The 21,272-nt window shown below is 42.9% G+C and overlaps 1 protein-coding gene across 1 annotated transcript in view; it reads right to left on the bottom strand.

Annotated features, from left to right (window-relative positions):
• Positions 1 to 21,272, bottom strand: part of MYO5A (myosin VA) — an 82,143-nt gene that overhangs the window by 15,782 nt on the left and 45,089 nt on the right. The window contains exons 20-32 of the mRNA XM_032233588.1: positions 20,700 to 20,856; positions 17,991 to 18,230; positions 16,637 to 16,885; positions 16,230 to 16,323; positions 15,911 to 16,059; positions 14,651 to 14,764; positions 13,076 to 13,219; positions 11,576 to 11,629; positions 10,624 to 10,851; positions 7,923 to 8,023; positions 5,656 to 5,736; positions 1,768 to 1,966; positions 85 to 178 (exon numbers count right to left, since the gene is read on the bottom strand). Of these exons, the coding sequence (XP_032089479.1) occupies positions 85 to 178; positions 1,768 to 1,966; positions 5,656 to 5,736; positions 7,923 to 8,023; positions 10,624 to 10,851; positions 11,576 to 11,629; positions 13,076 to 13,219; positions 14,651 to 14,764; positions 15,911 to 16,059; positions 16,230 to 16,323; positions 16,637 to 16,885; positions 17,991 to 18,230; positions 20,700 to 20,856 (1,904 nt within the window). The remainder of the gene's footprint in view (positions 1 to 84; positions 179 to 1,767; positions 1,967 to 5,655; positions 5,737 to 7,922; positions 8,024 to 10,623; positions 10,852 to 11,575; positions 11,630 to 13,075; positions 13,220 to 14,650; positions 14,765 to 15,910; positions 16,060 to 16,229; positions 16,324 to 16,636; positions 16,886 to 17,990; positions 18,231 to 20,699; positions 20,857 to 21,272) is intronic.

Genomic DNA, 21,272 nt, shown 5'->3' with positions numbered 1-21,272 from the left:
CTCAAACTGATTTTTTTAAAAAAAGTATGCCTGTATTTAATGTTTAGAAGCAGAAACCATTTTGACCGCAGGCAAATACTGTACCTTCAAGCTCATCAATTTTCTTGGCGAAAACTTTCAGCTGCTTCTTCAGTTTCCGGACTGTCTTGTCCTGTTTCTCCATCTGCTCCATTAAATCCTACCCAACAAAAATGGAGGACAAAACATGTAAGAGGCTAAAAGGAACCAGAAAGCAACAGACTGTTGTGGAGCTGGCAGCAGATTCGGACAGTGAGGAGGTTGGGGAGGAACGTGGGCCAGTCCTGGAGTCTGGGGAAGGCTCTGATGAGGGCTCTGTGTCAGAGGCAGAGAGGGGGCCAGAGCTGTATGCCAGTTATCAGCTGCCTTCGGAGTCAGACATTAGTGAGGCAGAAGAACAGCTGGAGCCTGTTCCCAGTGTGCGCATGCGCAGAGTTGCCAGATGAAGAGAACAGCTGAAGAACAGGAGTTGACTTGGGAGTGAAGCCACAGGTGGAGGGTGAATGGCCCCTCCCAGAGGGAAATAAAAGAGGAGCAAAAGGGGAGTGGAGTTTGCAGGAGACAATTAGTTCATTCCTGTGTTCTTGCCAAGTATTGCGGTGTCTGAAAGATATCGGCCTGGCCACTCTCTAAGCCTGATAAAGATCGGTAATTGTGAACCATCTTGAAAAACTGTGGGAGAGGAAAGACTTTGCTGGAGAGGAATTCCACTGCAAATTAAATAAAAGAGGTTTATTGGGATGAGGACTCAGCTTCATGCCGCTGGGGAAGCCTAGGTCAGAACACAGACAAAGCAGAAACCGATGCCGTTAGTGCCGTAAGAGAAAACTCAGGGCAGCTGGAAGGCAGTGCCACCATCTGGATAATATTGGCAAGCCTTCGCGTGGCCTAGATGTTACATAAAAACCTTGCTGTCTATGCGATTGAAATGCAGAGGATTTAAGTGACCTCGTTCAAGAGATGCAACAGATCCAAGCATCCTGGTTTCTGGCAGATTCTCTCCCACAGGACTAAGGAGATATGGGGCACCCGGTAATCCTCATTAAACCTTCAGAAACATTTGGCAGACTTCTGGCCTGTTCCTATTCTGGATAGATTTGCTGAGACAAAAATTATCTGGTCCTTTCCATGTTCTACTCCTTGTCCCGACAAAAAACCTTTTATTAATTGACTGTGAATTCTGCTCATTCGCATCCAGCAAAGTCTTTCGAGGGAGGATTTACAGTCACAGACCTTATCAGGCTTGGAGAGCTGCCAGGCCGATGTCTGCAGAACTTGGCAAGGCGTCTCGGAGAGTCACGAACCAATAAAGCGAACTAATTGTCTCCTGCAAACTCCACTCCCCTTTCACTCCTCTTTTATTTCCTCTGGGAGGGGCCATTCATTGTCTACCTGTGGCCTTACTCCCAAGTCGACCCCTGTTCTTTAGCTGTTCCCTTCCTCTGGCAATTCTGTGCAGGCACACACTGGGAACAGGCTCCAGCTGTTCCTCTGCCTCACTGATGTCTGACTCCAAAGGCAGCTGATAACTGTCAGACGGCCCTGGCCCTCCTCTCTGCCTCCAACACAGAGCCCTCCTCAGAGCCTTCCCCAGACTCCAGGACTGGCCCAGGTTCCTCCCCAACCTCCTCCCTGTCCGAATCTGCTGCCAGCTCTGCGAGCACCGAACCGGCAGTAATGCTGGCAGCAACCCACCCCTGGTCAGAACAGCTGGGTTTTTCGGACTACTGAGTTACGCAAAGTCCTTACCAGGTTTTCATTGGTCAGACGGGTGATTTCATGCTGCAGACTGGCCTCTATCCGGGCTTCCGGGGGCAGCTGGAGGTTCTGGGCCAGCAACTGCTGCTGGCGGTTATTCTCCTCCTTCAGACTCTGGATCTCTCCACGGAGGGCCTCCAGATCGTTCTCGTGGCTTCTCTTCTGAGTTTGCAGCTGAGATTCCAGAAGCCTGCAAGAAGCCCATTGAGGTAGGCCAAGAGGGAAGGGAAGGTCAGGAAGGAGAAACGTTTGAAAGACTTTCTCATGCACGGATTGAGCGTTTCAACCGCTGCTGATAGGGAGTAAGCGACCGACTGATTGGGGAGAGAAAGAAAGAAAACCAGAAGAAGGTTCTTTAAACCCTTTTTGAGTGTCTTGAGGCTGAAAACGTCCCTTGCCTTGAACTAGGGAGATTCTGAGGTCATGGTTGTCCCAAAGGTGATTTTTTTTTGAAGACAACTGGACTTTCTTTTTCCTTCACTTCTCTTCCAAGAAGTTTCTTGGAGAAGCGAAACGTCTTCATGGGAAAAGGTAGCCCAGTTCCCTTTTCAAAAAAAAGCACCTTGGCTTGAACTGACTTCACCCATGAAGCAGAACTAGGGGGCGATCCCACGCAAGCATGTTTGCCCGTTCGGGTTTTCTTTCAAAGACACTCTCTGAGCTACGAAACCACGAAGCAGGTAGGTACCTTCTGGGGAGCCGTTTCTCAAGTCTCCGCAAGCTTGAGAGGCGTGGATTTTTCAGCTTCTAGAATTCTCCCCCTAGCAATTCCAGGGGCTGAACTCCACACAATGCTTAAGGCTGGTGTAAATGCTACTTTACATCCATAGCTACTGCAAAGAGGACAATTTATGCGGGGGGGAAAGGGGGGAGCCTATAGGGCACAATTGGGAGGGCAGAAAATCTACCATTTGTAACGGTTAACAGGATTGCATAGACCACCTACACTTGTACCTAAATACAATTCGGTGATTGCTACGTTTCTATCATCCTAGGAAGTATTTTGATTTTCTGTCTCAGACACCTAACATCTTAGGCTAATGCTGGTCCCTAAACCCCAGTGAATTATTAAGTAACCCAAGCCCTTAAGGGCCCTATAACTGGTTTCCTACAAGCAAAAGGGGACAAAGAAATGTATTAGTTAAAACGTATCTAGAATAGAATAGAATAACAGAGTTGGAAGGGACCTTGAAGGTCTTCTAGTCCAACCCCCTGCTTAGGCAGGAAACCCTACACCACTTCAGACAAATGGTTATCCAACAACTTCTTAAAAGCTTCCAGTGTTGGAGCACTCACAACTTCTGGAGGCAAGTTGTTCCACTTATTAATTGTTTTAAACTGTCAGAAAATGTTTCCTAAGATGCTTCTCTCCTTGATTAGTTTCCACCCATTGCTTCTTGTTCTGCCCTCAGGTGCTTTGGAGAATAGCTTGACTCCCTCTTCTTTGGGGCAGCCCCTGAGATATCGGGAAACTGCTATCATGTCTCCCCTGGTCCTTCTTTTCATTAAACTAGACCTACCCAGTTCCTGCAACCGTTCTTCATATGTTGTAGCCTCCAGTTCCCTAATCCTCTTTGTTGCTCTTCTCTGCACTTTTTCTAGAGTCTCCACATCTTTTTTTACATCGTGGCAACCAAAACTGGATGCAGTATTTCAAGTGGGGCCTTACCATTGGCATTATGAAGTGGTATCTATTAAGAAGTTCCTATTCTTCAGGATTATTCTGCTTGGAGTGAAACAGAAGTATCCTAACTAAAGCAAAAATGAGGATCATAAGCTTTGAAATATTTTCCAAGCTTTGGTTTTAAAAGGAGTATTACTGCAGCTCCAAAGGCCCAAAGAGAAACTAATAAGGAAGGGGGGGGGGGAATTCCCGTGCTACGGATTCACCCAAGATTGATTCACCATACGTGAATCAATTGTGGGAGGGGGAAAAACAAATAAATACAAAGAATAAATAAACAATTATTTATCAACGCTAACACTGCATTTCCTACATACAGGTGTGTATCTCAACTAGACTATCTATAATCAGACACAGCCTTTCAGGGTTTAAATATGTCTAGGCAGATCAGCTAAGAGCTACCTCCACTAAGCACGTGAAGGTAAATGTGGATAAATTTACCTTTCGTTTCTTTGCCATTTGCTCTAGAACCTTCTAGCAATTCTAGAGCACGGGGACAAGAAACAAGAAGCTGCAGAGCCACCTCTCCCCCTGCTTTCCCTGCAGCGTAGGAACCAACCCCCCCCCCCCGAAAAAAAAGTTAGCTTCTTGCAAACTTACAAAAAAAAGATGCAGTTAAATGTGCATGTTTTGTTAGCAGAATAAGAAAAGGAAAAAGACTGGTTAAGTTGGCATTCTTGGCAAAAGGAGCATTTTGAGTGTTGTTTGACTGAGCTAAATATGAAACTTTCATTCTCACTCGACTACAAAAATAGGCCAAGGCAGTAAAGTTTTTAGAGAATATAGACATATATTTAAAAACTGGCTCCCCCATTCTCCAGTAAGTAGATGCATTTAGCGGTTATATTTACAGAAGAAGGTGTGTTGAGATCATTTTCAAAATGGCCTGAATCTGATTTTTGGGGAAATGGTCTGCAGGATATTTATTTGGAATGACTTAAAGTGACAGGCAAATAATAGGTTTAATTATTTTTTATGTTTCATCCTGCTAATCTTAGGATAAGTACTGGACTATGCGTTTTGAACGGTTCCACCACAAAATCGCGGACGACAAAATCGCGGTCAACGAAAGCGCGTATGTGACATCATCACAGCACGACGAAAAAGATCGAAAAATGTAAAAATAAAGCGAAAACCTTACCCTAACCCCCCCAAACCTAACCCTAACCCTAAACCTAACCCTAAACCTAACCCTTAACCTAAGCCTAAACCTAACCCTTAACCTAACGAAAAACCTAACGCTAACCCTTAACCTAACACTAAACGTAACGCTAACGCTCTAAACCTAACCCTAACCCTTAACCTAACCCTAACCCTAACCCTTAACCTAACCCTTACCTTTATGTGAATCGGCTTGCTGTAATTTAATTTTTATTTCAATTTTTCGATCTTTTTCGTCGCGTTGTGATGACGTCACATACGCGATTTCGTCGACCGCGCTTTTGTGGAACACGGTTTTGACGGGTTTTGGTTTTGAACTTTTATCTCTCTGTTTCTGGACTATGCATTCCTTTTGGGAGATCAATCATTAGTTTGATTTGCCATTTTTTCTAGCTGACACCAAGATTTTAGGAGATAGGCCCACTTAATACTGCAAACCTCCATAGATTGTAGTAGCAGGCACTGTAGTTCCTCTGACTCTGTTCTCCATTAAATACTTTGATGGAGATCGTCCAGGCAGGGAAGCCAGTGGAACAAGCTAAAAAAATAATCTTTCCAAATAAAGAAACAAAATTCCACAGGAGAAGAATGTGTTAATTCCAGAACAACAAAATTGTTCTTCCCATCTAGCAGAAAGCATGGATTTTGCATTTACTTTTGCATTTACTGGCTGTGATAGACTTTTTTCTTTCATAGCCTCACTTGTGCTGTCCTAATGGAGTTTCCAACTTATAAACGAATTCTGTTTCTATTTTTAAATTTCTACACATGCCAGAAGATGGCTATTTGTGTCAATCCTAACGCTGGATTTTTCTTTCTAATGTAAGGCTTAGATGACCAAAGCCCGATTGAGCCAGGCAGTACGTAAATCTTATTAATACATAAATGCACACTCTTCTTTCTCTTCCTTTAACAAACACGTTTGGGTTGAATGTAATTGCCAAAAGCAGCTTCACGGCATGTTAGTGACAGGAGAAGGCAAGAAAGAATGCAAATGGAAACAACAACACCCCCATCCTGAGAAATCTTGTAACCTGTTGGCTTGTTTTAGCCCTTCATATACCAGCCACAGTTCGCCATCCTCGTTCAGCAAATGACAGTCTTGCGGAGATGATCTTCCAAGCAAAATGTTTTTTTTTTAAAATGCAGAAACAAAAACAAAAGGGACACGTGATGGAAATGATGGGATATGCTAAGTAAAAGGACAAGGAGAGTGTAATTAAGAGGACAAAAAGAAGTATCTTTTTTTTTTTTTTTTTGGTCTCAATAAATATTAACTCCAAGCTGTTTACTCAACCGATCTTGTACAAATTTACTGAGAATCAAATCCCAAGATTCTCATGCCTAAATTTAAACAAGAATGCAAACCTTCCTAACTTGCATTTGTGTAATCCTATCTAAATCTACTGGTTTCACTGGGACTTGCTCCAATGTCAACATAGAAGTATATATTTATTTCTCTTACTATGGAAGTAATGCAGTTGTAAAAGAGAACCTGATAGGCAATCCAGATGACAAGATGTGTTTTCAGATAAGGCTCCTTTTTTTCTAGATTCGTTAAACCCAAACAAATATGCCTCATTCTCATTATATCCAGATAAGGATTTCACACAGAACCAAACAACTGAAGGATCTTCTCAGATTTATTTATTCACTGTGACAGGAAGCCAATGTAATATTTCTGGGCAATGATGCCAATCAGAAAGTATTTTCACTGCTGTTCGGCCTAAGGGCAGGTCTGATACTGCAACCAAAGTTGGCAAGAGGGAATGCCCTACATTATCTACCTGCTTCCTTCCATCCCTGGAACAATTTTGTATTTTTTTTTTTTAAAGGTGGTTTTCCTCCCTTTATAAGAACGATGCTGAGAGGGGGAAACAAAGGCACAGAATGAAGCTGTGTTTTCATAGGAGGGTTTAGCAAATTTCAGAACGGTGTATCGAAACCACAAACGGCTTTTCAAACATCGCATGCAAGCTTATTTGAGGTTTATTTTCCTAGGAAAGATGAAAGGCACTCAAACCATCTTGCTCTTTAGATAGAGATTCATACTAAAGGACCCAAAATGTGGACGTCTCAAAATCAAGATTTACGGAGTGAAAATGCTGGAGGTGTGTGAAAGGTTGTGAATTCAAAATACTCTTGTTTGGAGCTTGAAGCGACTATCCCCGTGATGGCAAACCTGTGGCACGCATGCCAGAGCCCTTTCGGTGGGCACATGCTCTGTTGCCAGCTGCTCTTATGGTTTTGGGTCACTTGGTCTTTGGGTCTTCCGGCTCTCCGGCACGTGCGAAGACCAGCTGGCTGGCTCTGATGCCAATCAGAAAGTATTTTCACTGCTGTTCGGCCTAAGGACAGGTCTGATACCAAGTTGGGAAGAGGGAGTGCCAGCTGGCTGGAGTGCGCCTAAGTGCCGGAAACCCAAAGGTCTTCGGATTTCCGGCGTATGCGCACACACGCACGCATTCTGGTTTCGGTCAGTGCCGAAAACTTTCCCCATCATTGGACTATCTGTTAGGAATATAATCTAACGGTTGGGTTGCTAATATATAAATCATATAACAATGCTATACCTGTTTCTTTAAATCGTACTGTAAAATGTGATTGATTGCTGTTTTCCTCAATCGGCCATAAGAGGGAGCCAGAATGACTGTTAGCTCTCTGTTAGATGCTGGGCTGATCTGATCTGAGTGTTTTGGAAGCTGGCTGTTAGAAAATGCCGTGAGCTATTGTAAGTTTTGCAACTGCTAGCAAACTTTGAGTACTGAACTGATTATATGATACTGGACTATGTTATTTGGATTATCCATTTACTGAAAGACATTGATGACTGACTGTCTTATCCATGTATGACTTGGACTGTTTGATGGACTCTGATACCTCTATTTCCACGAAAGTAAAAGCCTATTTAAACTGCAGTGTCTCTGTATGGCTGGTTTGTGTGTTCTCCAACACAACTCTCACAACGCTTCGCTGAACGTACTCGCTCTCCCAACGGGGAGCTTACCTAACACTATCCCATATTCAAGATGGGCTGCTATGATCATTTTGGAAATGGTTTAGGGCTCAGGGTATTATATCTGGAAGTTGCAAGCACTTCCAAATACGCCATTTCAAATGCAAGAAGGGGCTTTTCAAATCCAAAGCAGTTTGACAGTTGAAAAATTCTGTACACTCCAAAGGGGTGGAGAGGAGGAGGGGGAGGAAGGGAGACAGAAAGGCAGACAGAGAGAGAGAGAAAAAAACAGAGATAATGATTAATGTTGGGGGACAACAGTTCAAGATTTTTTTAGGCCTGTACCTGTTTGTTTCCTTCAGTCCAATATAAGCCTGAGCGATCTCTCCTTTGTCCTTCAACTTTTGAACATCTTCCAGAAGAATTGTAGAGTCTGTCATGGTGTTCTGGGGAATCATCAATGGGAGAAACCAATGAGAACGATTCAATAGCGCATGCTTTAAGTACAGGCTGGGTTTCAGCAGCAAATAAACTGCGTGATGCAATCATTATTTAGTTATCATTAATGTAGACTTGTCTACGCTGCCCTTGTAGAGGAGCTGCCAAAGCAATTTGCTCTAAGTGGGTTGGACCAACATCAAGAGGTGGCTTGAGTCCAAGTCTTAATTGAGACATGAGCTTCCGGAGCTGATCTCTGGCCTAGCCATGCACCCTGTCTCAATTACATATCCCAGGGGTGTTTCAAAGCTGTGACAGATACAGCAACGCAACAACAAAAGCTTCTTGAATGTAGGAGAAGAGATGGCAGAACTGGGGGTGGAGTGAAAAGGAGGAATCAGCCTAGAATGCCTACATAGTCACAAGAGAACTGTCTAACCCCTCCCCCTTGAGTGCTGTTTGTTAGGAATATAATTCTAACGGGGGAGGGCCTTCTCTGTAGCTGCCCTGGCCCTATGGAACGATCTACCCCCAGAGATCCGGACCCTGCCCACTCTCTCGGCCTTCCGAAAGTCTACTAAGACCTGGCTATTCCGGCAGGCCTGGGGCTGTTGACCTCATGAATGAGGTCCAGCCCCACTAAGATTGAGTGCATGATGTGTTTTTTTTTAACTTGCTTTTCCTCTCTATTTTAAAATTTTTTGTATTCTTTTTAGAGTTGTTTTTATGTAAGCCGCCCGGAGTCCTTCGGGATTGGGCGGCATATAAATTCATTAAATTTCAATTTCAATATATAAATCATATAGCAATGCTATATCTGTTTCTTTAAGCATACTGTAAAATGTGATTGGTTGCTGTGTTCCTCAATCGGCCATAAGAGGGAGCCAGAATGTCTGTTGGCTCTCTCTCTCTCTCTGTTTGTTAGATGCTGGACTGATCTGGAAGTGCCATGAGCTATTGTAATTTTTTGGCAACTGTTAGCAAACTTAATGTACCGGACTGATTATATGATTACTGGACTATGTTATTTGGATTATCCCTTAACTGAAAGACATTGACGACTGACTGTCTTATCCGTGGATGACTTGGGACTGTTTGATGGACTCTGATACCTCTATTTCCACAAAAGAAAAAGCCTAATTAAACCGCAATGTTTCTGTATGCTGGTTTGTGTGTCTTCCAACACACCTCTAAGAACGCTTCTCTGAACGTACTCGCTCTCCCGACGGGGAGCTTACCTAACACTGTTGACCCTTATCAAACTCTTAGCATGCATTGACCATTAGTTGGGAAGATTCCTGCACAGAGGCTTTAAGCAATAAACCTTTCCGTGTGGACCTGATCTTTCTTGTTTAGCTAAAGGGCTATAAGGGGTGGGGGTGGGGGCTTCTTTTTCTTTTGGACATTCTTATTTTAGGAAAGTTACTGCCAAAGTAAAAATAAAAAAAAGAAGAAATAAATACTACAACGATAAATGTACCGCAGAGCAAAACATCCCTTGTTACTTTCGTGGGCTCAATTCCGTGGCTTGCTTGAATGCATTAATACAGACACGTGGGAGGTTACAAGGGTCCCAGCATTAAAAAGAAAATTATCCACAGCAATGTTACCTTATCATCCTGGTAATCCATGTGCAAGCAGGAAAAGAGAGAGAAATACTAGTTATCTAACATACTTGCTCATTAATTAAAAGTTGACCGACGAATAAATGCAACTGCATCAGCAATTGGTGTCAGGCCTTCAGTTATATCCCTTTTAGGATCTTTGGCCTGCCACACTCTCTCTTATTTCATTATGCTGTTTCATTAGTGTAGTGATTGGGAGGGGGGAATAGAAAGGAGTAGAATTGTGGAATGTGTTGTTGTCATTCTTTTCTAGAAGCCCAAGGTCAACTTTTGTCTCCGCACCTCTGCACCTGAGCGGAAGCAGCTGGATGGAGATGCAAGCGTGGGCGAAGAAGATTGGACCATGTGATGGATTTATGGGTGTGGGGATAAGACCATGAACTTTCAACTGGGTGGAATCCCAGGAAGTTCAGATTTGGGATTCCACAGATGTACCAAGATGTCTGATTTATTAAATTGGAACTTTAAGGATCGTTTTGCCTTGGACTCTGATTTAATTCTACATGATACTTGGAACGTTGACATTTGGTCTGTTAGCTATCCTACAGAAGAAAACCCAAGCTAGTATTTGGCTAGATTCTGGATTGTTCTTCGGGAGAAAAGAAGCCCTGTCACCTGCCGTCGTACTACCTAACACCGTGATGACAATCCTATGGCATGCGTGCCCGAAGTGACACGTGAAGTCATGCTGCCTGGCATGCAGGGCCTTGCCTGTTTGTCTTCCAGGTTTCTGGCGTGCATGCAGCTGTCCTTCACGCGAGCGGCAGTGCTGAAAACCGGCGTGCGCATGCGCACCTGCCAGCTGATCGTCGGGCGCGCATGCACATTGGAACCCAGAAGTTCAGCTTTTCCGGAGTGCGACCTCGATAAGCATGCACGCGACATTTCCACGCGACCTTTTCGTCACTCAGTGCCAAAAAGCTTCGCCACCACTGACCTAACATGAACACGGATGATACAACCGGTTCGGTTTCTGTATTCACCTTGTACGGCACTGCCTCCTTCTGGCTCATCAGCTGAGACCTCAGGATGAGAACTTCCTCCTTGCGGACCTCCAGCTCTTCACTGACGGATGTCATCTGGTCCAAAAGGACCCTGTATGCTGGGGCGCCAGGCATCGTGACATCTGGAGCACTCTTTTCCATCAAGGCCTTCCTCAACTCGTTCAATTCGTTCTTTAGTTTCTTATTCTCTGACTCGAGCTCTTGGCGCTGCAGGGTACAAGATGGGAGGAAACAATAAAAACAGTTGTCCTCATTCACCAACGGTTCTAATGGAAATCAAGATCAAGGTAAAGAAGCCCATTTCATTTACTGATGGGTTTGATTAAAAAAGTCCTGACCTTCATATATTTCCCAAACAAAGGTCTACTTTGAACCCTGTGCTTTTTATTTTTCTTCATGTACACTGAGAGGATCTGCACCAAAGACAAATTCCTTGTGTGTCCAACCACACTTGGCCAATAAAGAATTCTATTCTATTCTATTCTATTCTATTCTATTCTATTCTAATGATTCTTGATGAATGCATTCTATTTTATTTTTCTTCATGTACACTGAGAGCATCTGCACCAAAGACAAATTCCTTGTGTGTCCAATCACACTTGGCCAATAAAGAATTCTATTCTATTCCATTCCATTCCATTCCATTCCAACATGTCTAGAATGGAAAAGTAGACTAGAAATGTTGGTACTTCCAGATCCACTGATGGATCACAAATTCCATGTAATTTTGTGAGTGAGCCTCAGGCTAATAATTAAAATACTCAAATCATTACTGGCTTCCATATATGCTTGTATGATAGCTTGTATATGAAGCACTGGGGCATTTTAAAAATGTTCAGGTAATATCATTTGAATCTGTTTTTCTAATTTAGCCTATTTTGGGGGATAATGCATAGGATTCAGGGATCCCAAATACAATACTTTTCACAACCTTAAGCGATTCGTATTCCAGCTCTGCTCCTCTCATCTGAGGCCTTTCTTCCTCCTGGAAAAATTCAAAGCGGAAAGAAAAATAATTGCACTTTTAGAAAGAGAACATTTCAGACACTATCGAGAAGAAATGGATAGTTCTGTGAAGTCCCTGTATTCATTTTTAGATAATTACTAATGTTTATTTAATGTTTAAAGGCTTTAAGAATGGACTAAATTCCACAGTCAAGCCAAGAGAGAAAGGTGAGTGATTTTCAAAAGATTACAATTGCTAAAAACATCCTTGGTAGCTCTGCAGACTGTATCAACAACATTAAGAAAACAGGTAAAAACTAGTTTAAAAAATCTTTTAAAGTTTGTAAAGTCATGAGGCAAAATGCCATCAGAAAAAAAATAACAACATTCTGCCTTGCTTCTAACATCAATGGATCAAACCAACAAAAATTAAAGAGGGGAGAACTGCAAGAAAGCACCAATTGTTTTTTGTGTGCTCCTTAGTTACTTTGGGGGATTTTGAGGTGTCTTCGGTGCTCTCTGTACTTGGTTGTTCTCTTTTATTTCGGAATTCTCCCCTGGAGGGAATCATGGACCTACCTTCCACCTGCTGAATGGAATATCATTGCTGCCATGGGATCCCAACTAGGGGTGGGATTCTACCAGTTCAGACCAGTTCACCCGAACCAGTAGCTCTGACGATCAGCTGGGAGCGAACTGCTTCACTCCAATGTTCCAGCCCCCAGGAGCATTCTACAAACTTCCCAAAGCTCTGCATGCCCACCCCCCTGCGCTTTACTGATCTACCGTATTTTTCGCACTATAATACGCACCATGTTTCTCAAGAGGTAATTTTTAAAAAAACATTTTTGTACTCTGCAGGCCTCCCAAACCCTCTGCACACCTTTTTTTTTTTTTTGCAAAAAAAAGGGGGGGGCATCAAGAGCTTTGGGAGGCTTGTAGAGTGCTTCTGGGGACTGGGGGCAAAAATGAGCAAAAAAAGGCCTGTTTTTTGCACACAAAAAAAGGGGGGGCATGCAGAGCTTTGGGAAGTTTGTAGAATGCTCCTGGGGGCTGGGGGGAGGGCAAAAACATCCCGTTTTTCACTCGATTTTGCCCTCCACAACCCCCAGGAGCACTTTGCAAGCCTCCCAACCCCTCTGCACGTCCATTTTTGCAGTTTTGGTAGGCCAAAAATGCTGTATTCAGTGTATAAGACACACCCAGATTTTCACCCCCTTTTTGGGGCGAAAAAGGTGCGCCTTATACTCCGAAAAATACAGTATATCTTCTCAGCTGAGTCGCGTGGCAGAGTGGATTGCGAGTGGATTGCGGCGCTTCAACTGTCTTCCTCCCCAGCAGAGATGGGGAAGGAACGTTTTCTCAAAACTTGCAAAGAAGCGCGTGATCACCGAACTGGTTGTTCAACCAGTAGGATCCCACCACTGATCCCAACTGTCCCCATCACCTGGACTAGAAGATATGTGATTTTTTCCCCCCACCTTACCTTGGCCTTGGCTCGCAGAACCTGGTCTTCTTTCTTCTCTAGCTCGTCCTGCAGGGACTGTTTTTCCAGCTCCAGCTCCTTCACTCGTTTTTGTAGTTTGAGGAAGAGAGACATGTCCAAAGGTGCCTTTTTCTCGCTTGGTTCCTGATTGACAGGGCAAATGGGGAAGGGTGGAGATCAGAAAGTTCTACTGGAAGGAGGGGCAGATCTGCATACTTTTTGTTATCATGAGGAAAAAGATGAAAGCACATGGGAAATAAGGGCTTTCAGGGAAACAGGCCCACAACGTAGAGGACAAAAGGTGGCAGCAACATTGGAGCATCAGCTGAGACTCTCTATAAGGAACAAATCCCAAGTTCAATTCAATTCGATTCAATTTATTAGATTTATAGGCCGCCCAATCCCGGAGGACTCCGGGCGGCTTACAAGAACAAGAAAAGAAAAACAAAATAAAAAATAATTTAAAAATTCCCCAACACGCATACGTTCTGATCGGGGCTGGACCCTACGTAATAAGGTCAACAGCCCCAGGCGTGCCAGAACAGCCAGGTTTTAACAGCTTTTCTGAAGGCCATGAAGGTGGGTGAGGTCCGGACCTCTGGGGGTAGCTGATTCCACAGGGTCGGAGCAGCCAGAGAGAAGGCTCTCCTCCGAGGCCCCGCCAGCCGACACTGTCCGGCTGACGGCGTCCTAAGGAGGCCCACCCTGTGGGATCTTATCGGCCGTTGGGAGGTATGTGGCAGTAGGCGGTCTCGCAAATACACTGGTCCTGAGCCATGTAGGGCTTTAAAGGTAATGACCAACACCTTGAATTGAGTTCGGAGACCAATTGGCAGCCAGTGCAGCTTGCGGAGGATAGGTGTAATATGGTTGTATCTCGGTACACCCAATATCGCTCGCGCGGCTGCATTCTGGACTAGCTGTAGTCTCCGAACGCTTTTCAGGGGTAGCCCCATGTAGAGCGCATTGCAAAAGTTGGCTTTAAATGAACACGTCAACGTTGAATGAATGGAAAAGTTCGCAAGCATAGATAAAATAAGTAAGTAATCCTAAGTAAGCATAAATAAGTAAGCATAAAAAGACGGGATGGAGAAGTATACATTTGACTTGTTTAAAAGAGCTGCATATGGATGTTAAATTTTATTCAAATTGTTATCGTAGAAGTAAAAAAAATCAAAAGGTGAGTCTGATAAACAAAACTATTTTAAAAAGTATTGGTCCTAAAGCTTTAAAAAAATGAAACTTAGTATACAATTTAAGGTCCACCATCAACCTTTGATTGACTGTGGCTTTCTGCCTTATTTTTATGGAAAGAAAAACAACAACAGGTTGATAGTTAAGACTCCAGTACCAACTATGAACATATTAAGTTCTTGTCTCTTTGTAATATTGAGATGTTTTTAAATCACACTTTAAAAACATGACTCAGCCATCATGTAATTAATACATGGAACATTTCTGGATATTCAAAAATGATCTCCAGAACGGATGAGATGATGGCAAAATCTGCATCCCGAGCCAAAGAAACTAAAAAAATAAAATAAAATAAAAAATCACAAAATTTTCCAACCATACCTCTGTTCCCATTGGAAACTCTTCAGCCTCAGCGATCTCAGAGCTGTAAGTATATTCTGATTCATTGCTGCTATGAGTGGAGTCCCTTCTCTTGTGCCCCGGTTTGGAAATACTCTGGGAAGGGAAGGAGTGCCAGCATTAGCTTTAGTGCTTCCATAGGCTAAACCTTTCCTGTCCTTTCATTGTTTCATCTTTTGGAGAGAATTTAGAAAACTTACAGAGAAAATGGTAGGTAGATTGACATAGATAGATAGATAGATAGATAGATAGATAGATAGATAGATAGATAGATAGATAGAGACAGACAGACAGACAGACAGACAGACAGACAGACAGACACAGACAGACAGACAGACATGGTAGATAGAAGATAGATAGATAGATAGATAGATAGATAGATAGATAGATAGATAGATAGATAGATAGATAGATAGATAGAAGATGATAAGTAGGTAGGTAGATTGACAGATGATAGATATAAGATGATAGATAGATAGATAGATAGATAGATAGATAGATATAGATGAACGAAGGAGGGTAGAGATAGATAGATAGATAGATGATAGATAGATGATAGATAGATAGATAGATAGATAGATAGATAGATAGATAGATAGATAGATAGATAGATAGATAGATGAAGGAAGGAGGGTAAATATAGATAGATAGATAGATAGATAGATAGATAGATAGATAGATAGATAGATAGATAGATAGATAGATAAAGATAGATGAACGAAGGAGGGTAGAGATAGATAGATAGATGATAGATAGATGATAGATAGATAGATAGATAGATAGATAGATAGATAGATAGATAGATAGATATAGATGAACGAAGGAGGGTAGAGATAGATAGATAGATAGATGATAGATAGATAGATAGATAGATAGATAGATAGATAGATAGATAGATAGATAGATGAAGGAAGGAGGGTAAATATAGATAGATAGATAGATAGATAGATAGATAGATAGATAGATAGATAGATAGATAAAGATAGATGAACGAAGGAGGGTAGAGATAGATAGATAGATAGATAGATAGATAGATAGATAGATAGATAGATGATAGATAGATGATAGATAGATAGATAGATAGATAGATAGATAGATAGATAGATAGATAGATAGATAGATAGATAGAATGCTCATCTTACCTCAAGGTAATTATGCACATTCCCATTTCTCTGGAGCTCTTGGAAAGCATCTCTTCCCAAACCCAAGTCTGATACTGAATTTGGCATCTGGTCCACTCACCTCCATCAGCCTCATCTCATCTTTCAGGTCATCATATCGCTCTTCTAGCCGGCTGAATTCTTGGAGCAGATTCTGATACCTCTGCCTTTCGTTGTTCAGGTCTAGGTCCAGTTGCTTTGTCTCCTCCAGATGCTTTTTCTCCATGACCTCTGCAAAGAAAAATCAAAGCAAGACTTCACCCGCTGCTTTCTCTCTACAGGTGAGAAATAGGGATTCCTTCCTTGTTTCCCAGCATTCCCACGTTCAAATCCACAGGCCTACTTAAACACAGAAGCTAGTTTTTAAAAACCCAGACAGTAAATTCCCGAGACGAGCTTACCTGTAATTTCTTTGGCCTGGTTTTGGATGCGGCTATTCAGGTCATCTTTCTCCTCTTTTAGAAGGGTGTTTTGCTCTTTTAGTTCAAGCACCAGCTAAAGAAAGAAGGTTGGAAGGGAAAAACTTGTAATATTCTGACAATGCATTTCTTTCTATGTTTTGGTGAAAAGGACAGATAGGATAAAACTTTTGGGTGTTTTTTAAAGTGTAGCTTTATGGATACTGCTCTACTCAAGCTACATGCTAAAGCCAAGTGGGAAGAGATAGGAGCAAAAGTGTGGACAATGGAACTAATGCAAGCACATGTGCATGTACACACACACACACACACACACACACACACACACATCATGTTGCTTTCACCATCAATACTTAAAAGAGGTGTGTTTCGGAACCAAACGATTTTACCTTGTCTGTTTCTTGTTTGTAGAGATCCGCCTTTTCTTTGATGGTTTTGTTCTCCGTCTGGATCTGATCCAGCTCTTTCCGCAGCCTCCCGATCTCCTCTTGAAGGCTAATGAGGCGATTGGTGGCATTCCTGGCCTCTTCTTCACTCATCCGAAGCCTCTCTAGGTCATTCCGCAGCTTCTCTGTCTCGGAAGTGTAAGTTGCCTCTAAGCTAGTTAGCTTCTCCACCAGGGATCTGGAGTCTCGTGTCTGAACAAAAATCCCAAAGAGGGCAGGTCAATCATCAGAGGACGACAGATACAGGCTAAATATTTATGGATCATCTTTTCCCCTATTAGGAGATGCACACCATCCCATCCCTATTTTTTTCAGTTTGGAAACATAGAAACCTGACAGCAGAAAGACCTATGGGTCCATCAAGCCTGCCTTTAGAGTATGAAATAAATATATCTCTATCTATCTCTGTATCTCTGTATCTCTGTATCTCTGTATCTATCTATCTATCTATCTATCTATCTATCTATCTATCTATCTATCTATCTATCTATCTATCTCTGCTTGCCTGTTTGATTGTCCATCCATATATCCATCCATCTATCCATCCATCTATCCATCCATCCATCCATCCATCCATGTATTTATCCATCCATTTATTTATCAATCCATCCATCCATGTATCCATTCGTTCATCCATCCATCCATGTATGTATCCATGCATCCATCCGTCCATCCATATATCCATCTTTGCTTGTCTGCCTGCCTGACAGTTCATCCATGTATCCATCGGTCTATCTATCCATCCATCCATGTATCCATGTATCCATCCATCCATCCATCCATCCTTATATCCATCCATCTCTGTTTGCCTGCCTGCCTATTCATCCATGTATTTATTCATCCATCCATCCATCCATCCATCCATCCATCCATATATCCATCTCTGCTTGTCTGCCTGCCTGACAGTTCATCCATGTATCCATCGGTCTATCTATCCATCCATCCATGTATTCATCCATCCATTCATCCATCCTTATATCCATCCATCTCTGTTTGCCTGCCTGCCTGCCTGTTCATCCATGTATTCATCCATCTATCTATCTATCCATCCATCCATATATCCATCCATCTCGGGTTGCCTGCCTGCCTGCCTGTTCATCCATGTATCCATCTGTCCATGTATCCATCTGTCCATGTATTCATCCATCCATCCATCCATCCATCCATGTATTCATCCATCCATCCATGTATTCATCCATCCATCCGTCCATCCATCTGTCCATCCATGTATCCATCCATCCATGTATCCATCCACACCACCGTGGCTCATTTAAACCACAGTTGTGCATCCTTTTACCTGGTCGTCGATTTTACGCTGGAGTTGCATAATCTTGTTCTCCATGCCGACGTTGAGTTTCTTGTAGTGCTCCACTGAGCGAGCTTCTATCTTCAGCTTCTTCAGCTCCCTCTTGGCCCTCATGCGCCGGAGGCAGCATTGCAGGTAAATAATTGCCTTCAAAGTCCGGTGATAGCGCAAGCGAGCCAGCCAGCCGCGCACATGTTTTTGGATAATGGTGGCCTTGTGCTCCCAAAGCATCTGTGCATTTAAAAGACAGGTTGAGCATCCTTTCCCTGCATTTCAGATCTCTGACTGAAATTCGCTACGGGGGGAACAATTAAGTGACAGCACAGCGAAAGTGAGTTGTGGCTGAGAGAGAAGATATTAAAATCGAAAACAACAACCCTAAAACTAAGAAGGAAACAATATTTCCTCCCAATTCATAGGAGTAGCTTGCTTTGCCACCTAAGGCTAAAATGATAAAATGATTCATGCCGTAAAGTCATAGACTAAACATTCATATTTTACAAATAACTCAAATAAATATTGCTTTGTTCCAGCTGGGATCGATTCAGTTGATAAATTAAATCCGTTTGGCATTTTTACTTTGTTCCTACATTATGCTAATACTCAGAATCAATATAAAGAATTTAAATTCCCAAAAGGAATATAACTATTAGGAAAGATTCCAGATCCTTCATCCACCTTGTGCCCACAAATTTTGATTTGCGGGCCAAGAACACAATTTTCGTTCAGGATATCAGGAAAACAACTTAGACAAAGCTGCTTTCTAGTATCACATTAACCGGCTTTTCTCCACTTTCATGTTTAAAGCCCAGTCATCTGGATATGATTTCTTATGCTTGAGTTACATTGGGATACACAACAGCATATTTCCAACTACTATTATGTCATTGCTCTGTTCAAAAGCTCTAGAAATACCTTGTTTCGACAGCTGCTGCGAGTCCTCAGGCTGACACAAATAATCCCAGCAAATCCAAAGAATATTCAAGTACCAGAAACTTTCCTAAGCGCGTTTGATTGTTTACAAAACAGCATCTCTAGAGTTGGAACCGCGAAGATCCCTGTAAAACTGTGAGCCTCCCAACAGAATCTCATTTAGGAATCTCCTCCGAATAGGTGAGGAAGGTGATTCAACTCTTCTTACAAGCCCGTAATTATTTTCCATACCAGCTTTCATAATCACAAGACAGCTGTTGCAAAAGTTTCCACAGGCAAAGAACACGCTATGCAGAACGAAATCATCTTTAATTACCGGAACACCGTAGATGTGTCAGAAGACATGATTCGTCAACACAACTGAGCCATCTTTGAAATTCTTGCAAAGCCACTGTCAGGCCTACAGTTATATTCCTTTTAGGATCTTTGGCCTGCCACACACTCTCTCTCTCTGTCTTTACTATGCTGTTTCATTAGGGGGGAGGAATTGGGAGGGGTAATAGTAAGGAGTAGAACTGTAGAATGTGTTGTTGTCAAAATAAAACATTCCTTTCTAGAAGCCCAAAGTCATCCTTTGTTTCTGCACCTGACCAGAACTAGATGGGTGGAAATGCCAGCGTGGTATAGGAAGATTGGACCATGTGATGGACTTGTGGGTGTGGGGCCAAGGTCTTGAACTTTCAACTGGGTGGAAAACCCAGGAAGGTTTCAGATTTGGGTTTTCCACAGATGTACCAACATGTCTCTCTTATTAAATTGGAACTTTGATGAAAGCTATGCCTTGAACTCTGATTTAATTCTGGATGATATTTGGAAAGCTGACAGCCACGAAGATTCAAAAACTGAAGGGTTTTTTTAAAAAAGGCTTTTACAATCTAAACAGAACGCAGCGAGATTTCCCCTACAGAACAACATTCAACTACAAAACAGGGGAGTTGGTTTAAATAAAGAGGTATAACAGTGTGTCAGGATTATAGCTCTGTTTTTGTCAACAGCTAACCTCAAAGGAGACTGAACAAATTGGAAAAGGATTAGAGAGAATATCTGTTGTAGGTCATATCAGGGGTCCCCAACCCTTGATCCGTGGACTGGCACGGGCCCATGGCGTGCCACAAACCCTCTGGTCCACCAAAAAACCTCTCTTCACAGAACTGGTCCCTGGTGCCCAAAAGGTTGTGGGCCACTGGGTTATATGATTTGCATATTATGTATTATGGCCTAATGGGGTGGGTTCTGGATTCTTTTACTGCCGGTTTGCTCAGGGACGTGCATCAGGAGCGCGCATGCGCAGTAGTGAAAAAAATTGCTTCCGCCCATGCGCAGAAGCAAAAAACAAGATGGCGGCTCCTATGTTGCCACTGATAGAACCGATTTGGAGGTGTGGGCGGCTAAGTTACTACCTACTCGGCCGAACCGTTAGGAACCCACCTCTGATTATGGCAGGGGTGTCAAACTGGCGGCCCAGGAGCTGGAATTCGTCACGCGCAGGCTATGCCCACCCCAGCTCCACAAAGGGAAATAATGTTGACGGCAGAGTGACGCGGCAAGTTTGACACCCCTGTATTATGGGATACAAAATTGGCAAAGCTCTGCACCACGGATCGTCTTCCCTGTTGCTCTGCAAGGGCGCCGATCTCTACCTCGAGAAATGGACCCACGGAAATAACATTAAAGCCTGTACGCATTCTATCGCATCTCGGAAGAAAGTATTGTTGTGTCATAACTTTTGGGCAGGGTTCGAAACCACAGCCAAGTTCTGGTCCTTACCTTGTGATACTTCTTCCTGGCAATGTAACCTCGCGAGTGCGACTGGAGAGTAATGGTAGCTGCTCGGATGCGCCGATACTGTTTGCGGGCAGCATCCATGCGCTGGAATTTCTGGATGACAATGGCAGCTTTGGTTCTTCGTAAGAACATTGCAAGGCTGAGCAAGGAAATGAGAGGGAAAGGGGGGGTGGGGGAGAGAGAACGGAAATTAATTAATTGTATTGGAATAAATATCTTCCTGCATGGAGTCAAGGGATTTATTCATCGTCATTTCTCTTTCAAATGTATTCCAACAACTCCGTAAAGTAGGTTGAACTGAGTCGGCGAGACGATCCAGAGAACTTAGTGGTCCTACAGTGGGACATTTTCTTGTCTGTATAAAGTTGCAAGGGATCTGGAAGCACCTGTGTTGGTTGTGGTCAACTTTGTACCACCGGACACTGACAACCACTCCAGAGTAACAGAATAACACAGTTGGAAGATTTTGAAGGAGCAAACTTTTGGCGTGAATGCCACAGGTTCACCATCACAAACATACAGTCTGAAACAAATATAATGGAATGTGTGGAAGAT

The sequence above is a fragment of the Thamnophis elegans genome, chromosome 16, assembly GCF_009769535.1.
Source record: "Thamnophis elegans isolate rThaEle1 chromosome 16, rThaEle1.pri, whole genome shotgun sequence".
NCBI classification, from domain to species: Eukaryota; Metazoa; Chordata; class Lepidosauria; order Squamata; family Colubridae; genus Thamnophis; species Thamnophis elegans.
This window is presented reverse-complemented; position numbering and strand designations above follow the sequence as displayed.